Source organism: Drosophila biarmipes, chromosome X (assembly GCF_025231255.1).
Source record: "Drosophila biarmipes strain raj3 chromosome X, RU_DBia_V1.1, whole genome shotgun sequence".
Classification (NCBI taxonomy): domain Eukaryota; kingdom Metazoa; phylum Arthropoda; class Insecta; order Diptera; family Drosophilidae; genus Drosophila; species Drosophila biarmipes.
Window position 1 is genome coordinate 1112907 of NC_066611.1, and position 18260 is coordinate 1131166.

The 18260-nt window shown below is 35.8% G+C and overlaps 1 protein-coding gene across 6 annotated transcripts in view; it reads right to left on the reverse strand.

The window, feature by feature from the left end:
- Positions 1–698: 698 nt before the first annotated feature.
- The window catches only part of LOC108036171 (sodium/potassium/calcium exchanger 3), a 35977-nt gene continuing 18415 nt past the window's right edge, over positions 699–18260 (reverse strand). For 3 of the 6 annotated variants that reach the window (XM_050890428.1, XM_017112160.3, XM_050890426.1), the window contains 7 exons: positions 6654–6827; positions 6393–6580; positions 6135–6321; positions 2855–2935; positions 2192–2707; positions 1514–1615; positions 699–1456 (listed from right to left, as the gene is read on the reverse strand). In XM_050890428.1, coding sequence (XP_050746385.1) covers positions 1119–1456; positions 1514–1615; positions 2192–2707; positions 2855–2935; positions 6135–6321; positions 6393–6580; positions 6654–6827 — 1586 coding nt within the window. In that variant the 3' untranslated portion in view covers positions 699–1118. Of the gene's footprint in view, positions 1457–1513; positions 1616–2191; positions 2708–2854; positions 2936–6134; positions 6322–6392; positions 6581–6653; positions 6828–7837; positions 7960–8092; positions 8108–18260 lie in introns of those variants that run through there. The other 3 variants (XM_050890427.1, XM_017112161.3, XM_050890429.1) reach the window with 3 other exon arrangements.

Consider the following 18260-nt stretch of genomic DNA (forward strand, 5'->3'; position numbering starts at 1 on the left):
ATTGAGGTATATAACCAGCAAATAAATATTGTATAGCGTCACCTACCTGATATTTGGGTATATGTTATGTGGGCGGCAGACAGTTTTAACCGTTTTAGCCGTTTGGGGGCGTTAGAGTGGGCGTGGCAGACATTTTTGTAGGCCAATCGAAAGGTTTTAATGAGACAAATTCAGTTTAGCAAAAATAATGTCTAGAATGACAACTGTGGCCACCACAGATTTGGTCGGCTTGTGGGTGTTGTAGTGGGCGTGACATTTTTTTTGGTTAAACGGATAGGTATTGATGAGACAAATACATTTCTGTTAAAATTTTTTTTTTATCATAAAAACGGTAGGCGTTAGAGTGGGCGTGGCACCCCGCTAAAACAAACTTGCGCTGCGTAGGAAGCCAAGGAATCTGCATGCCAAGTTCGACTGTTCTATTTCTTATAGTGTCCGAGATCTCATGGTTCATACGAACGGACGGACAGACGGACATGGCTAGATCGACTCGACTAGTGATCAATTATATATTTACTTTATGGGATCGGAAACGCTTCCTTCTTCCTATAACATACTTTCAGACGAATCTTCTATACCCTTTTACTTTACGAGTAACGGGTATAAAAATAAAAGATAAAGGTAAACTTATTGGATAACCATCCTACGACAAACTATAGTAATTCCATAAATAATATCTGTCAATAATTCCATTCCACTCTTTGTTAAATCTCATATATTTTAATCATAAAAATACATTATTAAATTTTTTTGTTTTGATTTTGTTTTCTCTTCGCTTCACTTCGTTACTCTTTTCATTTCTTCTGATCTGTTTTGAATTTTTCGTTTGGTTTCTAACCGAAGTTCGTGAACGAGTCTACTTTAATAATAATAATAATAAAAAAAAAGTATTATTACAATAACAGCATAACGTATACCGTAACTCAACTATCGTGGTAGATAGAATAGAACAGAAAATACATATTAATTAATTAAACGACTGCACTCAGGGTTTTCCAGCCAGCTGCCGGACTCTGAAATGGAAAACGAACCAACACTAAATGACTGGGGTTCACCCACACATCATACTCCACAATTCGGCCTTCGTATGTCGCGCAATTATCGGAAGCGAATCCATCTCATGATCGACCGCAGGTGGGCAGGTTGACGCGAAAGAACACATTGAGTTCGATGAGGGAGGCGAAAACCATAAAGACCAGATACATCACTAGGCAGGCGGTTCCCACCTTTTTATCCAGCTTGAACTTGTTCGTAGAGAATGTTAGGTAAAGCAGGAACAGCGTCGACAGCAAAGTAATCGCCGAGTACTCCAATCCGGCAGAATTTATGGCTACGTAGTTCTGGCCCGGCTGAATTGGAAAGAAGACCGCCTTGATCAGCCAAGGTACCCCCAAGCAGAGCAGGATGTCGAAGGTGTTCGACCCAATAGAGTTGCAGATTCCCATCGATCCGTGGCCTGCGGCAGATTCTCAGATGACCACAAATTTTCTGACATCAATTTTTATTCACTCACCGCGCTTCGCCACGATCACACTAGACACCGCTTCGGGAACACTGGTTCCAGCCGCCAGGAAAGTAATCCCCATCACCGAATCAGGTATTTTAAGTGTGTCACCTACGTAGAATGAAAATTATAGACAGACATTCAAATATTTGTTACTGGTTCGTGTGCACAAGTCAGTCACTAAAAATACGAAGGCATTTTTTTTAGTTTGCTCATGTTTCTCTTAATATAATAAGGATTTGTATATTCTTTGCAACCCAGTGAAGGAGACGTTTGCGACCCCTCAATGAATATATGTTCTTGATCAGCATCACTAGACCAGTTGATCAGTCATTTTAGGATGAAACCTTCCCAAAAGTATTACTTCAATTGCAGTATATAAGTCGGAAAAGCCAATCGGAAAACTGTAACCCATAGGATGTGCCCGACAAAAGTAATGAAAAATTGTTTTTTCAACCGCTTGTAGTCGGGGAAATCTTTATCTTATTGACTTAATTTCTTTTGTATAAAAACCTCTGAAATATCTAATTTTTTTTTTTTTTTTGTATAAAAACTAAACAAAAGTTACAATATAATGAAATGTGGACCTTAAAAACGTGTTTGGCCCTAATATAGCAACTATAATCGATCGCTGGTATAAGTCATGAAATTGTTGTATTTTTTCAGGATTAATATATGACGTCTCACCGATAATGGTTATCATCCACGCAACCACATAGGACAGCGATCCGATCCAGACGATGCACATGATGAAGGTAAGCGGGAAAATCTTGTTGTTTTTGGCCTTTTTGCAGTCAGGGATGGCCACGCGAAATAGCAGGTGAATCGGCCAGATAATGAGCCAGGTAAACTGGGCGAAACAGCTCTTGTCCTTCGGGTAAGTGAGCAGGGAATAGCCCTCTTCCTCGCGATCCTCACCGACGGCTGTGTCAGTTTGCTGTTGTTCTGCCTCCCCACCGTCAAGTGTTGCCAACTGGGCAATGGCCCCTGGTCCTGACGGCACATCCCCTGTCGCACCTCCTCCTCCGCTAGCTCCGACACTATGGGCCGTCGTTCCCATCGTAGTGGTCATGGTTGAGGTGGTAAATGAAATCGTGGTAGTGCCTTCACTGGAAGCACCTGTAGCCTTTGCCTGGTCATTGTTGAGTCCTCCATTCAGCTGAATGTTGGCCATGTTTTGGCAAATGCGATTTTCCACGAGCTCTGCGAGAGTGGGGTTTCAAGAATATCGAAAATAGCTATTAATACATTCAAACAGCAACGAAACCATGGGTCTGTGGTCAGGCGTAAAATGTAATAGGTGTTATGTGTTGACTGGTGTCAAGATGGATATGATAGTTTCTTGTGTACCTGGTTCCTTCTCATTGCTGTTCTTTGTGTGTATGCTGCAATTGGAGGACCTGCTGCGCGAACGAGCCTGCTTAACGCCACCTGTGTAGTATTGTGAGAGTAAGATATAACCAATATAAATGCTATTTCTGGCGCGATTAAAATATGTTTAAGTCGAGCAAATAATAATCTGTCTTCAAATATGTATATAAGAATCTTAATATACAAAAAAATTAAAGCAAATATTGTTTAATAATGCGGATCGACAAGGGGAGTGTAGGGTGACGGGTTGAGTAGGGGACGAACTCGTTAAATTTCACATATTCCAAATAATTGCAATAGCCTTCTCGTTCAGAAATTTAAATTTACCCTTGCAGAGGATATATTGATTTCAGTCAGAAGTGTGAAACGCAGGGAAAGAGACGTTTCCGGCCCCTTAAAGTATACATATATTTTTGATCAGCATCACTAGACGATCTAGCCATGTCCGTCTGTCCGTCTATCTGTCCGTTTCTGCGCAAACTAGTCTCTTAGTTTAAGGCTATCGGGCTAAAACGTTCCCATAAGTCTTCGTTCTTTTACAGGTAGAATATAAAACGGAACCAGCCGTTCGGACAACTATATCTTATAGCTCCCATAAAAAGTATCGGGGAAAAAATTAAAAAAAAAAGTATATCTTCGGTGTTTCTTAGCATAAAAATTCCTACGCTTGGAAATAAAATTTTTAAATTAGTCTAAAATTTCGAAATAAAATTTATCAAAATCGGCGACTATATCATATAGATATCATAGGAAGAATTGGAAAATGGCTGGGAAAATAATATGAAACACATTATTGCTTTGGTGATTTATGACATATAATCTTCTTAGCTAGGAAATAACATTTTTAAATAGTTCTAAATTTCGAATGAAATTTTATCAAGATCGAACGATTGGAAAATAAGTGGAAAAATAATTTTAAAGAAATTATAACTTTAGGGCTTTTTGACATATTATGTTATAATATTGGGAATATTTTATATTTTTAAGAATTTTGATTTCAATTTAATAAAAATCTAACACATAGATGTCAAAAAAATGGTCTTAAAAACGAACGAAATAATTGTGTTTTAATATCACTGAAATCAGTAACAGTCCTTAAAAATTGTACATGGTGTTACTAAAGTTATTATTTCTTATAACTGCAAGGGTACACAAACTTCGGCTTGCCTAAGTTAACTTCCTTTCTTGTTTTTTGCTAAAACGTATTTGTCTCATTAAAACCAGAATCCATTCACCTAAAACAATATTTGCCACGCCCACTCTAACGCCCCCAAACGGCTAAAACGCTTAAAACTGTCTGCCGCCCACATAACATATACCAAAATATCCGGTAGGTGGTGCTTTAGAGTATTTCTTTGCTGCTTATATATCTCAATTTTTATTTTTCCCTCTCAAGCTGAGCAAAGGGTATCTGATAGTCGAGGCACTCGACTATAGCGTTCTTCCTTGTTTATAAAAGGAATCCTACAAATCGAGCTATTTTTCGAGGTAATCCAACGAATACTTACAATATGGTATTTTTACAATCCCATCGACACTATAAATTGTTAATTTTATACCTTTGCTCTGCAAATGGTATAATGATTTCAGTCTGAAGTTTGCAACGCAGTGAAGGAGACGTTTTCGACCCCATAAAGTATATATAATCTTGATCACCGTCACTAGACGAGTCGATCTAGCCATGTCCGTCTGTCTGTGCGTCTGGCCGTTTGTCCATCTGTACTTCCTTTTTTACACAAACTAGTTTCTCAGTTTTAAAGCTATCGGGCTGAAACTTTCACAAAAGTCTTCTTTCTATCGCAGGTCGGAACCAGCCGAATCGGACTATATCTCAAAGCTCCCATAGGAACTATCGGTGGACAAAATTTTAAAAAATTATAACTTCGGTGTTTTTTAACATATAACTTTCTAAGCTAGGAAATAACATTTTTTATTTAATTCTGAATTTCGAATTCAATTTTATCAAAATCGGACGACTATATCATACAGCTGTCATAGGATCGATCAAAAAATGGGTGGGAAAATAATATGAAACAAATTATAACTTTGGTGCTTTTTGAAAAATAATCTTCTAAGCTTGGAAATACAATTTTTTAATTAGTTCTGAATTTTTAATAAAATTTTATCAAAATCGGACATATAGACGTCAAAAAATAGTCTAAAAACAAGAAAGGAAGTTAACTTCGACATCAAGCCAAAACTTGTATACCCTTGCAGTTATAAAAAAATAAGAACCTTTAGTAACACCATGTGAAATTTTTAAGGATTTTTCCTGGCTTCAGTGATATTAAAAAAAATTATTTCATTCTTTTTTTAGACCATTTTTTTACATCTATATGTTAAAGTAATCCGATTTTTATTAAATTTAATTCGAAATTCTTAAAAATATAAAAAATTAAATGCTTAATATTATTATTGCTTAATATATATTATTATAGCTATTTTTTCATATACAGCTATAAGATACAGTCGTTCGATTTTAATAAAATTTAATTCGAAATTCAGAACTGATTTAAAAATATTATTTCCAAGCTTGAAAGGTTATATGTTACAAAAAAAAAGAAGATACAATTTTTTCATAATTTCCAAGCGCAATAGGTTATATGTTAAACAAGAAAGGAACTTAACTTCGGCAAGCCGAAGTTTGTATACCCTTGCAGTTATAAGAAATAATCAACTTTAGTAAATATTTTTTTCATATTATTTTCCCACTAATTTTCCGACTGTTCCTATGACAGCTATATGATATAGTCGTCCGATTTTGATAAAATTTAATTCGAAATTCAGAACTAAAAAAAAATTTTATTTCCAAGCTTAGATGGTTATATGTTAAAAACCACCGAAGATATACTTTTTTTAAAAAAATCGGACGACTATATCATCTTGCTGTCATACGAAAGATCCGAAAAGGGGTGGAAAAATATATGTAACAAATTATAGCTTCGGTGTTTTTTTATATATCACTCTATAATATTGGGAATATAATTTTTTATATTTTTAAGAATTTCGAATTTCTAACAATAGATGCCAAAAAAATGGTCTGAAAACAAAAAATGAAATAATTTTTTTTTTAATAACACTGAAGTCAGCAACAATCCTTAAAAATTTCTCATTGTGTTACTAAAGTTGATTATTTCTTATAACTACAAACTTCGGCTTGCCGAAGTTAACTTCTTTCTTGTTTAATAATCCAATATTGCTAAGGGGGAGGCTGACGATTGTGTTCAAGGGTTTGGGCATCTTCAGAAAAAACACTTACCTTTGGCGCACTTTTGGAATGTTTTGTCGAAATACATGACCGCCAGGTAGACGGCGTAAAGGGAAACCAGAATGAGTGCCTCGTACCACTCGACGCGCTCGTCGTGCATAACACAGATGAGAATGGCCACTGTGACTCCGTAGGCAATGCTGTCCCGTGTCAGCGGCCACCAGTCCAGGGGTATGGTCTGGATGTGTACAATGAATTAGAGGATTAGGCGATTAGAGGTATTGGCCACCCAAAGAGGACTACACTTACCATTCCAGCTCCAATGCCGCAACAGGCGGCCACCGCCAGGATGTTAAATACCGCCGATCCGACGATAGTGCCTACTCCGATATCGCCCTCCGTGATGAAGGTACCTATCACGTTAACAAACAGCTCAGGGGCGGAAGTGGCCGCAGCCATGAACGTGGCCCCCGCCACATCATTGGACATGTTGAGTGCTAGTTATTTGGTTGATATAGATAATTATTTAATAAATATTTTTAGTGGTTCTAAAGAACCAGGCTGACCCACCTGCACATATTTTCTCAACTGCTGGCACAAAGTACTCATCACACACTACGGCTAAGGCTACGAATAAATATAAACTGGCTATAACATGAAGTACAACAGCACCGGACTGCCTTTGCGTCTCCGAGAACAAATCTCTGGGGAAGTCATCGATGGCGGGTTGAGTGCAATTGATATCTACGAGATAATTCAAGATAAGATGAATGTTATGGATGGATAATTTGATCGCAATTACAATTTTAAGGTTGTTTTGTTTTTGTTAATTTTATATTATAACCAGCTAACTCTTAATTCTCATAGTATACCTATAAGTGTGTACGTCCTTTAAGTTTCCTAGTTATTTCCTTAAGTCTAGTCCTCTTACGATGTAGGTCATATAATTATAAATAGTTTGTATACCTCTATAGAGGGTATAATAATGTAAGTCAGAATTTGGCAGCGCAGAGAAGAGACGTTACTGACCCCGATCTAGCTATGTCCGCCGTATCGATTCGGATTGGACAACTATATCGAATAGTTTCCATAGAAATGATTAAAAACAAGAAAGGAATCTAACTTCGGCTTGCTGAACGGAACTTGCAAGTCGACCACGGGGAGCACTGTAACATTCCGATTTTTAGACAACTAAAATCTAATTACAGATAACGTCCCATATTAACACCTACTCTTGGGAATGCCCTTCTTTTTACGGGCGATCGGATAAGTAATGTAAAATAACACAAAGACCGTTTTCCGAAAACACATACGGTCAGAAATTGAAGTGGAACATTATCGTAATATGTTTTTTTGTTTGTTTTTAGTTTTCTAAGAGTCGGAATTAGCGCTGTACAATTAGCTTCCACGACCAGCAGGGTATAGAAAGTTCGGCGTTGATTTTAATGTAACTTCAGTTCGAAAATTGGCAATAGAAAAGTATACATATTTTTATTTTTTATATATTATTTATAATTATGTTATTTATATATCTGTTATTAAATAAGCCCGAATTGATTTTTTTAATGTTTCCTCAGCCAAACTTGAGTCAACCAAATAAGTTCGCGTGCATTCTCAATTAAAAAAATAAGTTTTATGGGCTTTTTGCTAACGATCTGTATTGTATTACTGATCATACACACTGATTGATAAAAATACATTTTTAATTTATAATTAATCTTTGAAATGGTAAAAAATTCACTTGTTTTGCGCACATTTCATGCTTACGCCCACAGTATTTAACAAAAAGTGTATTAAATCGATGGGAAACCAGAGACTCCAAGTCACCGAATTTTCCCGAGAGCCTCGACTTTCTTTTCTTTGTGTATCACAAGTCGGAGTCTCAAGCGTCGGTAATGAACTAAACCAGCAGAGCTGCAAGAAAGACCACAAGACTGTCGATTTGAACCCAGAACCTGGCACCCACTACCCCGCACCCTTCACCCCAGGAGTCGAATCAAAACACAAACCGTAATGGAAACTGCACGAGATACAGGCACAATTACACGAGATACTCATACAGTTGCAACCAGAGCAGCAGGCGACAGATACAAATACCGAATTAGAACCGAAACAGAAGCCGAAGCCTCGCTTTCTTATTATCTTTGAGTTACGATGTGCTTGATCAGCTATCAAGTATGCGATCGGCAGCGGAAACGATAATACGCCTTTGATGTCATCAAATTTAATTGCAAAACAACAAAACCGGAGGCGCACGCTTGGAACCTCATCTGAAGCAGAAATTGAAGCAATGAAATTGAAAAATTATGTCAAGTGCTAGGAACAGATCCTCTAGCGAAAGCAAAAAGAACCTCCACACAGAAAAAAATCGACGGTTAAATTCCAATTCAGGACACAGGGGTATTGATAAATGATATAATCAACGGGTTTCAAAATCGGACGGCTGGATCATTTAGTTACCATATAAATAATTACCTTAAAATAATGTATTCCATTTAAAGTAGCAATGTACATATAAAGAAATCCTTGATCAGCATCACCAGATCTTTCTATTTGATGCCCACACAATTTTAGAAATACCCATAGAAAAGTAAATATTATAAAATAGGGAAAACGCATAGTAATACAACAATGTTAAAATATAAGAATTGCATTAACCGGAAAGAAAAATTATGATCAGTATTTCACGCACTTGTTAAATTATTATGAACAATACGTTCGTTTATGTTATTTTTGATAAAACAGTCTAATTTAAGTAATTATACGGAAAGAAAACTCATAAATAATAATTTAAATTTGCACCACAGTTTCGTTTTTTACGAGTGCAAGCACTTGTGTAGAGCACCTGAGTTGGCCCCCATGCAAAAACATGATGGGATGGACCGACTTAAAGTCACAAATTGAAATAATAAACGCTGACCATACCCAGCGGGAAAAGGCAGCCACAATAACACCCATAATAGCAATCGATTGAGCGGCATAAGTTGATAGAGACATAGACATCATAGCAGATAGGTCGAGCAAGATACGGACATACATGGATACTGAGTTGACCGTAGGGCACAGTGCAGCAAAAAAAACATTTGAAAACGAATTGCAACTTGTATAACAAAAGGTTTTTATGCAGAAAGGCAGTCTCAAATATATATTTTAGTTTTTGCCAAAAGCATTCATAAAGCATTTTATTTTTTGATTTTATTGATACAGTAATAACATAATTCGAACCTATGTAGTAGAAACCATTATAGGTTCTTCCAGAACCCACGTCGAATCCACATTAAATTAAGTCTATTGTATCAAGTACTATACATACGTAGCACAGTGTAATTAGTTGGCCCAAGCCAGTGATCAGTCAAGCATATGAAACGCTTTTGTACGTCTGACCTGATCAAAAAACTGTGTTTTCTGTTTTGTTCATTAAAAATCATCAGATTGTGATTTTTCAGCCCATCGATTTACACTGGGGATACGCGATTAGCAAAATAATTCAAAATTTGTTTTAGAATGTTTGGATTAGTGACGCAAATTGTACACCACTCTAAGCCTGTTTAGCGCCTCAATCTTGACAAAAGTTTATTAAAGTATAAACTGAAAATGAGTTTACTTGTCAAAACGTACATACTTTCTGATAACACTAGTTCATTAAAATGTGCAATCGACATTACATTCTTTTGGTAGAAACAAAATTTGAACTGAAATGTGCTTGTCTCATCAATACCTATCGACTGTGCCACGCCCACATAACGCCCACAAACAGTTTGAACGCTTAAATCAGTCTGTCGCCCACATAACATTTAAGTAACCCTGGACTAAAAGAAAAAGAGTCGAAGAAACGTGGCCAGTGAGTCTCTGTCTTTTGGATTGCTGCTATAGCTTGTATAAATCAATTTTTTTTCTGTATTGATCTACAAAATACCACTATCTCCCAAAAATTAGTCGGAGTTTGGACCCCTTGACATATTCTTTCGTCATCCAGTTCTCGTCAAGAGGTGAATTCACCGTGGCATCACTAAGAAATAAAAGCTGACAAAGAAAGAACGAGAAAGGAATCCAACATCAGCATGCCGAAATTTCCATACCCTTGCAGGTGGTTTCCCATGGAGAATTGTATGTATTGAGCTTTTCGGTTTATTTGATATTTGTATTATTTTGATATTTATTATCCGATTGTTCCTAAGGCAGTTATAAATTGAATTAAATTAAAATATTTGTTAAATTGTTATTAAAAATTCGAAAATATTAAAATAATGATAAAAATAAAATTATATTCCCAAGAGTAGCAAATGTGAACAAATCAGGGGACTTTATCATATATAATGGGAGAAAACGTCTCCTTCACTGCAAACTTCTGACTGAAATCATAATACCCTCTGCAAGGGTATAAAAACTAGAGAGAACGCTAAAGTCGATGCTATCGACTATCAGATACCTGTTACTTAGCCAAGAGGTAGAAATATACAAGTAGCCCAGCTTCTGTTCACAAGTTTACGCAAATCGTTTTTCACAATTATTTATCTTTTTCACGAATGGTCTGAATGGTTAATGGTATCGACTCTTGTTTTATTCTCCTGCTATTTTTATACCCGTTACTCGTTGAGTAAAAGGTATACTAGATTCAGGTAAAAGGAAGCATTTCCGACCCCATAAAGTATATATATTCTTGATCAGGATCACTAGCCGAGTCACTCTAGCCATGTCCGCGGGTCCGTCCGTCCGTATGAGATTTTGGAAACTTTAAGAGCTAGAATATTCATACTTGGCATGCAGATTCCTGAACTTCCTACGCAGCGCAAGCGGGGTGCCACGCCCACTCTAACGCACACAATCCGCAAAAATCTTTAGCGGCTACAGTTTTTATAAAAAAAAAACAGAATTTTAACAGAAATGTATGTTTCATCAATACCTATCGACTCACCAAAGTGCCACGCCCACTCTAACGCCCACTAATGGCCAAAACGCTTAAATCTTTCTGCCGCCCACATAACATCTACTGAAATAGCCGATAGGGGTCGCGCTAAAATATAGCTTTCCTGCAATTGACCATGGCGTTCTTCTATAGCGTTTTATTTAAAAAAAAATTACTCGATTTCAAAACAAATTTTTTGAGACCTAATTTTATGTTGAGTGCAAAATATAGTTATAAAAAGATTGAAAACGCATATTCGGACGAAGATTGAGGGATGCAGAAAGTGAGAGTCCGGGGTCAATTGAGACAAACTCATTTTGTAACCGTCAACCCGCATATTACAATGATGCTTAATAAACATTTACAGCGTTCCCTAGTTATAGATAATGAACCAGCAACAGGGTGGGAGCAGAAGAAAAAGAGGAGCGTTAATGATTATCAATTTATCGTGGATAACAATCAGCAACACATTGAATCACTGTCAATTAAGTTTATTTCAATTGATTGACCGACGCATAAACGGTATCACCTAATCGACATTTCTGGTATTTTGAAACTTTAAACATACAAGAAATAAGAAATGAAGATAGTCTTCAAAAAGTGGCCCCATTATTAAATCTTAAGTTTGTTTGTCAATTTAAATAGTTTTAAAAACATAGTTTTTTAGAAACATAGTTTTTTATATGCAAATGCTTGTATTTTATTACTATATACAGCGACTGTTAACAGTCGCACACCCGCAACGGTGTCACCGGCCGTCGAATGCTCAACTTTTCCACTTTCGGCATGAAGAAATATATTAACAACCAAAATAAAATTGCATTAGGATTTTTTCAATAATGTGGGCGCTAGAGATGCGTTTGTTGGAAACGTTGCTGATCTGCTGTTCTGGAATGCATTTATAGGATCGGAAACGGGTTCTTCTACCTGCTACATATTTGCCCACGAATATTGACGGGTATAACAATTTGCCTTTATTTTGATATAACCTTCTAGTTGTTTTCCTTCTACTTAAAAATAAGAAGGCAAGCTTACTTCTGCAACCCGATGCTTTTTTTACCCTTGCATGTCGTTCCCGATAGAGTATTGTATGTACAAATGTTTATTTGAATTGGGAAGACTCGTTCTTAATTCAAGAACGAAATGGTTAGACCTGCAAAAGTAAAATGAGTTGATTCTATACCATTTTCAAGTTGATTTTGGTCCTAATTTAAGAACATATTTGGATCAATTAGTATAAAAATAAGTTATTTGTTTTGCTTTTTTAGAACACTTTGGTCTCAATAAAATAACATTCATCTGAATATGGGATCATAAGATGAACATTTAAAGCTTATAATAAAAAGGTAAATGAACTCAAATTTTGGCATAGTTTCTTTTATTTGTTAAACTGGAATATATATTTAAAATGTGATTGATATTTAATAATTTATTATTAACAGGCATATAAGTACTTTAACTATTTAAATTTAAAATAATGTAATTAAGTAAGGATGCGCTAAAAATACAAGAGTAAATGTGAAAGTAAAAATTAAATTTTTTTTTTTATATGTGTGTTTGTACTTTCATACATATACATATACACTCAAATATACATAAGTAGTTGGATACGCCACTTCGGAATTTCGATGGAACTTGTAATTATTTAAATACATTACGAGTAACACACGTAGACACGAATTTGTCCTTTTTGGATTCCTTGAAAACAATTTACATGTATACACAACCACAGTTTTTACTGCAAAGAAAGAAAGAGCTGTAAAAGTGTATTTTATTTAAAGGCTTGAGGTAATAGGGATTTCATACCAACCTTCAAGGTACCACCTTTCACACTCCAATTGAATTTCCTTCAAGGACCCTAGCAATTGCTCATTACATTTATTTTTCATCACACTTCACATACAACATTACTTTTTCATTTAGATTAAGTCACTCTCAATCTAATAAAAAGTGTAAGCCGAAGGGTTCGGAATAAGAAGAGCACAGAAAAGGGGTCTAACGAAACGATACAAACGCTGTCTAAAATATCCACAAAAACCATCAAGTCGATATGCATCTCACATTTTGTTCTTTTTCTAATCCTTTTCCCTTCTCTTACCTTAATAACATTTTAAGATTATTTCGTTTAAATATATATCTTTTTTATTTTGAAGAAAATTTCCAACTCAGATTAGAACGTCAGAATGGCCTGTGTACATTAAATATAAATTAAATAAATATGACAGCTCTATTATAAAGCCATCCGATGGGTTTTTTTAATTTTATTTGAAGTTCTGAAATATTAAAAGAATTATATAAGCAATGGTAGAAGGTAATATGTTACAAAAACACCGAAGCAATAAATTTTGTATATTTAAAAAAAATTGATTTTGATTATTACTAGGGGAGCCATAGAGCCTAGTTGTTTTACACTACCTACAATAGAAATAAGACTTTTGGAAAGGTTTAATCCTGATAGCTTAAAAGCACGTGGACTAATTGGATCAGAAACAGAACGGCGGACATGGTTAAATCAACGTCGTCTAGTGATGCTGATCAAGCATATATATATGCTTAATAGAGGTTACGTCTCCTTCAATGAAGAAATTATGAATTTAAAAAATATTTATACCCTTGCAGAGGGAATAATGATTTCCATCAGAAGTTTGCAACGCAGTGAAGGAGACGTTTCCAACCCCATAAAGTATATATATTCTTGATATGCGTCACTAGACGAGTCGATCTAGTCATGTCCGTCTGTCCGTCCGTCAGTCCGTCTGTCCGTCCGTTTCTACGCAAACTAGTGTCTCAGTTTTTAAGCTATCGGTCTGAAACTTTCCTAAAAGTCTTATTTCTATTGTAGGTAGTATATAAGTCGGAACCAGCCGGAACTATCGGGGAAAAAATTTTTAAAAAAATTATATCTTCGGTGTTTTAAAACATTTAACCTTCTAAGCTTGGAAATAACACTTTTTAATTAGTTCGTAATATACGATGACTATATCATATAGCTGCCATAGGAACGATCGGAAAATTAGTGGTAAAATAATATAAAAAAATTATATCTTCGGTGTTTTTTAACATATAGCCATTTAAGCTTGAATATAATATTTTTTAATTAGTTCTGCATTTTGAATTAAATTTTATCAAAATCGAACGACTAAATAACATGAAACAAATTATAGCTTTGGTGTTTTTTGACAAATAACATTCAAAGCTTATAAATAAAATATTTTTATAAATTCTGAATTTCGAAGTAAATTTTATTAAAATCGGACGACTATATCATATAACTGTCATAGGATCGGTCGGAAAATTTGTGGGAAAATAATATGAAAAAAAAACTACAGCTTTGTGGCTTTTTAACATATTATAATAATAATATTTTTAAGAATTTCGAATTCAATTTAATAAAAATTACTCTAACATATAGATGTCAAAAAATGGTCTAAAAACAATTGAAATAATTTTTTTTTTAATAACACTGAAGCCAGAAACCTTCCTTAAAAATTACACAAGCCGTGACCTAAGTTGATTATTTCTTATAACTGCAAGGGTACACCAACTTCGGCTTGCCAAAGTTAACTTCCCTTCTTGTTTTATTCTGTTTTTGACATTTTTTTTACATTAGTCGCTCACAAAATGTTATTAGAAAATTTTATTTCGAATTAAATTTGTTTCGACTGTAATTAATATACCCTCTGCAAGGCTAAAAATATCTAAAAATAATTTTTTCTCTCCATTACTGTAGATTTTCAACTATGCGGCTATATTAAGTAGTCACCTTCGCACACTTTCCTGTTGCGCGTTCACCACTGCCGACCACAGTAATGTCGATGTCAAGCTGGTTTAATCGGAAGCAGAAGGCGAAAGCATCAATATTGCATAAACACGTGGCTGTAAAAATGATTTTTTGTTAATCGAATCCCGCAAAATTTGACAATCGCTCAATAAAGTTCGTGTGGATTGGTGCAAAATCATAAAAAAAATACAATCACGGTGTTTTAGAAGACACTTAAAAGATCGTCACAGGTAACTAATTGTGGATCTATGCTTATGATCCCGAAACAAAAAGACGAGACAAATCCAACAAAAGTTGCTTATGGAAAAATCACTTCGAACAAAATGGTCGCCTGTTTCTTCGGTAAAGGTGGTCATGTGGCGCCTGTTCTGCTTGAAAAACGTTAGACGATCCGACGATGTGAGTGGTACACAACAATTTGTTTTGCCTAAAGTCTTCGAAGAAATTGAAAAACAAACAAGAGAAAACGGATCATTGTGTATCATGACAATGTGTGATTAAGATCACTGTTAGATACCTGTGTATTGCCAAGAAATTGCCTTAAAGCATTTTATCTTATTTTAAGTTTCCAAGGTCTTAAAATCTATCCGATTTATTTTGTGTCACAATTTGTAGATATGCTGCTAGACAGTGAAATTTACGATAAGTTACAGTTGGCCGAAATGTATCAAGGACCTGTCAATAGCATCGCATAGCGTTGAAATATGGAAACTATAGACGTCCTACTAGGCGTGCAAATGGGAATTTGAGCTGGTATTTGGCGTAAAGACATATCTATTCATTATTTTAGTCTCCTACCATGACACTTTGTGCGATCACCCTGAATGAAGTAATGGCAACCGGAATAAGTTCCGTGTGGATTTACCTCGAGTGATAGCTCTTCAGCACGAGCTTCGAAGTACGTTTTTGTAGCCGACGTTGAATACATGCATCGCTGCATAGACTTCATCGAAGAAAATTCTCAATTTTAGCGAGTATTATGGAAACCGGAAGGCAGCGATAATATGGAGGAATGCTTTTGCAGCAACTGGCCCTAGATAAAACAAAAAGTTTCCGTAACGGGAACTCATATGTATGTTGATGATATATTGTCAGATGCAAACAGCTTAGATGGGGCCGATGCCCTGCAAAATGAAATAATTCAAATGTATTACAAGTAATACTCCGCAGCTGTTAGAGAAGCTACCCATCAAGGTAGGTCTGATGCTGTTTCTGTAAAACGGGGCCATACACTTGTTCTGGTTGCAGCCCGTTTGAGAACGATTTTCGAATTCATGTGCATTTCGGTTATGACCATTAAGCCTCAACTTACAATAGCCAAAGCACACCTGTGTTTATAACAAATCGTATAAGGAAGTTCCCTATCAACTCGTAGAGTAACAGAGCGTTTCCGACCCCATAAAGTTCTTGATCAGTATCACAAGCCGAGTCGATGTACTCATTTCCGTCTTTCCGTCCATCCGTATGATCGCCGAGATCTCGGAAGCTATAAGAGCTAGACGAGTGCGACTTGGCATGCAAATTCCTGGGCTTCCTGCGCAGCGCATGGTGCCACGCCCCCTTTAACGCTCACTGTAGCGCCTACTGTTATTATGCTAGAAAAAAATGTTAACTGAAATATATTGATCTCATCAATATCTATCGATTGACTTAAATAAAAATTTTACACGCCCCCGGCCAAAACGCTTAAATCGGTTTGGTCAATATGTTAAAATAGTGGGTAGGTGGCGCTTTACAATATAGCGACAATACTCGTACAATACAGTTATTAGCGACAATTCAGCATCGCTTTGCTGCATGTATTTCTCCATTTCTGAGTTACTTACTCACTTACTTACTTACTCTCCACAGCTGAGTAACGGGTATCTGATAGTCGAGACACCGAAAAAGGCCAAACGAAAAAAGACCATTATATATTATAGATCGACTTGGCTAGTTATTTTCGTCGCTTCCTTCGACTTGTTACATGCTTTCTGACAAATATAGTTTAGCCTTTTACTCTAAAAGTAAGGCGTATACGAATTTTAACTAATTTATAGTAAACTAAAACTAACTAACTAAACTAGTAAATGAAATGCGCTGAAGTGAAAGCTTTTTGGGGAAAATATAGTGGTACAGTTTTAGTCTGACATTTTAACTGAAATACCCATTAGAGATTTAAAATTCATTAAGTTTAAATTTATTAAGAAAGGAAGCTAACTTCGGCAAGCTGAAGTTTATATACCCTTGCAGTTATAAGAAATAGTTAACGTTAGTAGCACCATGGGAAATTTTTAAGGATTGTTGCTGGCTTCAGTGATATTAATATCAATATTTCTCTGGCCTTTTCTTTAAAAGCTATATGTCAGAGTCGTCCGATTTGTATTAATTTTAATTCGAAATTCTTTAAAATATAAAGAATTAAATTCCCAATATTATAGAATTATATGTCAAAGAACACTTCGGTGCTATAATTTGTTTCATATTATTTTCCCAAATAAGACTTTTGGGAAAGTTTCAGCCCGATAGCTTTAAAACTGCGAAACTAATGCGCGTAGAAACGGACGGACAGACGGACATAGCTAGATCGACTCGTGTAGTGATGCTGATCAAGAATATATATACTTTATGGGGTCGGAAACGTCTCCTTCACTGCGTTGCAAACTTCTGACTGAAATCATTATACCCTCTGCAAAGGTATAAAAACCATTTGCTTTGTGGTAGCACGGACCAAAGCGGTTGCGACGATTGGAAGCTGATTGACCACAAGTGAACACTGATCATCTATCAACGACGATGGTTAGTAATGAAATGAAAAGTATAAATAGAGCTATATTCAGAATAAAAAAGGACTATTCATTCAGAGGCTGTCGCAGACTTAACAAAAAATGCAGAGCTCAAATTAATTGATTCTGTGTCGGGAATTATACCCTTCAATACCCTTCCTGAGCGCCACATTTCAGAGAACTGTGATGGGCGGGGCTTAAATCTATTAATTATTATTTAAAGGGATGTATTAATATACGTGTGTTCACTTTCGAGGGGGTTTCCACAGTTTTAGTGCTGCTAACTTCGGGCAATTTCTTAACAGGGGATTCATTGATGGCTTCGCCGGCACCCGAAATTAAACAAGAGTGGACGCCATCGACTTCCCGTTACTCGGCTAAGATTGAATGGATATGGAGTTATGCAGTGAAGCGATTGTTCACAATTGCACACCGGCAACGCCGTCTATTTCTTGTTTTGGTGGTTAGAGTCTTAAAAATTTACTAAAATCGGTTCACCGCATCATATTTTTTGTGATTAGAGGGGATCAGATTGCTTTAATGTGCACAAGTTGTGATCGACTAAAGATATGACGATACCTTCAATGCATATATGTAGAAGCCCTCGAAGATATCTTTATTCAAAGCATTAAATGTCGTTATTTTTTTAAACCGCCTTTTCACAGTCCCAACACGTTAGGAGACATTGCACACATTTTTATATCGACAGGCCTGCATCTCAATGC